Genomic DNA, 3,011 nt, shown 5'->3' on the forward strand with positions numbered 1-3,011 from the left:
AGGGATAGTGTGGAGCTGTTTCCAGTAATCTTACACCTCAGCCTTCCTTGTATCCAGGGGTTATGTCATCAGGCCTTACAACTCTTCCAAGGGACCCTCTCCTGAAATAACTGATCATGAGAAGTAGAAGGTATTTTTCTTGCCAGTTCAAAGGACAGAATAAAGCTAGGCCTTCTGTGGCCCACAAACTAGAACATTAGATGCCAATAGAATGAAAGAAGAGGTGCAAACTAAGGAAATCAAAAGAGAAGGACTCCTGGGTGGCCACCAGCTCCAGCCCTGACTATAAGAATGCCCCCCTCCCCCCGGCCCCACCAAGGACTCCTACAGAGAATTATCTGGAAAGGAGATCTAGAGAAAAAAGTCAAGTCCTGATTCAGGTTATCAAACAAATGGAAAACTCAAGTACTAAGATGTGGCATGTGGCTTGACACAATTTGCATTTGTGCTCACCAACTGTGGAAGTCTGGAACAGTTTGATTGTGTGGGCAATGCTCAAAAATTATTTGTTTAAATAAATAGAGGAATCATGGAACATTTTAAGATAGGTTGAATCTGAGAAACAAAGTGCAATGGGGAATGGGATTTGGGTAGCTAGTAGATACTTCGTCATACCAGAGAAATGTAAGGAATTTAAATTATGTGGCTCTTATTTTTTTTTAATTTAATTTAATTTTTTTAAATTTATATCCAAATTAGTTAGCATATAGTGCAACGGTGATTTCAGGAGTAGATTCCTTAATGCCCCTTACCCATTTAGCCCATCCCCCCTCCCACACCCCCTCCAGTAACCCTCTGTTTGTTCTCCATATTTATGAGTCTCTTCTGTTTTGTGCCCCTCCCTGTTTTTATATTATTTTTATTTCCCTTCCCTTGTGTTCATCTGTTTTGTCTCTTAAAGTCCTCATATGAGTGAAGTCATATGATATTTGTATGGCTCTTATTTTTAAATAATATTTTAGGGGCGCCTGGGTTGGTTAAGCATACAACTCTTGATTTTGGCTCAGGTCATGATCTCATGGTCATGAGATCAAGCCCCAGGTCAGGCTCTGCACTGGGCATGGGGCCGCTTGGGATTCTCTCTCTTTCTCTCTTTCTCTCTCTCACTTTCCCTCTGCCCCTTCACTGCTTGCACTCTCTTTCTAAAAAAAATCATATTTCAAATATTTCTAGGATTCTTAGAGGCAGAAGAAAACTTATTTGCTTATAAACTTTTTCCAACTCTGCAACTAAGTTATGTGGTGGATGCCTCTTTTTTAGATCTAAAGGCAAACCTGGAAGCAAACAAAGATGGTTACAGTGTTCACACCTTTTAAGTCATTAAAGGGTGCTGGCATTGAGCATTTCTGACCATCAAAGGGATGAGACAGCACAAAGAATTCATCCTTTCTGGTAAAATCTTGGCAAACTGTGTGAAGTGGGGCAACCAGTACAGAAATCTCAACTCTGAACTTCAGTCTTCTGATGTGGAACCCTTTATCTAGTCTGCATCTCCTGGAAAGTAACCTCTGTCCTTTATTTATTTCATCTTTACCTCCATTTAATGCTACCACCAAGACAGCCCCCAATTTTTTTTATGATTGGCAAATTAATAATCTGGAAATGGAAGTGTTATGAAAGCAGGGACTTGGTCTTATCCCATGCACTTAAGGAACTTAAGTTCCTTAGCTCTTAGCACTTAGCTCCCAGCACCTAGCAGGGGTCTGGTAGATATTTGTTGAATGAGTGAATCTCAGAGAAAGGATTGTTTTGACTTTTTGAGTGGGGGCAAGGACGAAAACTTACAGCAGTAATAAAAATAGCTTTCACTTATTGAAAACCTACTATTATTTGTCACTATACAAAATGCACTTCAGAGTTTATCTCAGTTCATCTAGTCCTCCAGTCACCTTACTGGAGGATAGAGGTAACTATCTCCATTTTATAGATGAGAAGACTAAGGCTCAGAGTGGATAGGTAATGGGACTACAATCTTATGGCTAGTATGTGGCAGACCCAAAACTGAAGCCAAGTTTGTGGCTTTAATGAAAAGCCACCATCACTGCATCTAAGAGGATAAAATTCTCCTGTGACTGAGGAGCCTCTTAAGGGCACCCTTCATGTCCTTTTTCCTCAGTCTATAGATAAAGGGGCTCAACATGGGGGTCACCACAGTGTACACTTGCAGCTGCTGCCATGTCCTTCTCTTCAGAGGCAACAGAGGCAGGGCACAAGTAGGCACTGAAGAGTGTCCCATAGAACACACAGATGACACAGAGATGGGAACTACAGGTGGAAAAGGCCTTGCTTTCTGCACCAGGAGTTTGGACCCTTAGGAAGGCCAATATAATGTGGATGTAGGAGATGACAATGCAGATAAAGGGGACAATGAGTACTGTGCCTCCTATGGCAAAAACCATCAACATGCTGATGTGAGTGTCGGAACATGACAGCTTCAGGATAGGAGTTATGTCACAGAAAAAGTGAGCTATTTCCCCAGCAACAGAGAAGGACAGCCAAGCTATGAGGAGGGCAACAGTGAGTCAGGGCAACAGTGTGGGTGAGGACCCAGCACAATGCAAGCAGCAGGGCACAGACTTGGGGGCTCATGACTGTGGAGTAGTGGAGAGGGCGGCAAATGGCCACATAATGGTCATACACCATTACAGCCAGGAAGAAGCTCTCCAGATCGCCAAACATCAGAAATACATTTGTGTGAGGCAACCAGCATAGGAAATGGTGTGACGTTGAGTCTGCACATTTACCAGCATCTTGGTAACTGTGAAAGATGTTAAACCTATGTCGACAAAAGACAGGTTGGTCAGAAAGAAGTACGTGGAGGTGTGGGGGTGTGGGTCTGATCTGATGGCCAGGAAGATGAGCATGTTCCCAGTTGAAGTGACAAGATACATACACAGGAAAATTCCAAAGAGGAACTGCTTTTGCTCTGGTAACTTGGATATTCCTTGGAGGAAAAACTCAGAGATGCTGGATTGGTTTTCCATGACTCTGCAGCATCTGGAAGCTAGGGA

At 42.7% G+C, this 3,011-nt stretch overlaps 1 protein-coding gene across 1 annotated transcript; it reads right to left on the reverse strand.

Annotated features, from left to right (window-relative positions):
- Positions 1 to 2,047: 2,047 nt before the first annotated feature.
- Positions 2,048 to 3,011, reverse strand: LOC122475370 (olfactory receptor 1N1). Its single transcript, XM_043567297.1, is given in 4 exon segments — positions 2,048 to 2,161; positions 2,163 to 2,513; positions 2,515 to 2,681; positions 2,684 to 3,011. Coding segments are annotated over 4 exon segments (933 nt in total). The 5' UTR covers positions 2,985 to 3,011.

This window comes from Prionailurus bengalensis, chromosome D4 (assembly GCF_016509475.1).
Source record: "Prionailurus bengalensis isolate Pbe53 chromosome D4, Fcat_Pben_1.1_paternal_pri, whole genome shotgun sequence".
NCBI lineage: Eukaryota > Metazoa > Chordata > Mammalia > Carnivora > Felidae > Prionailurus > Prionailurus bengalensis.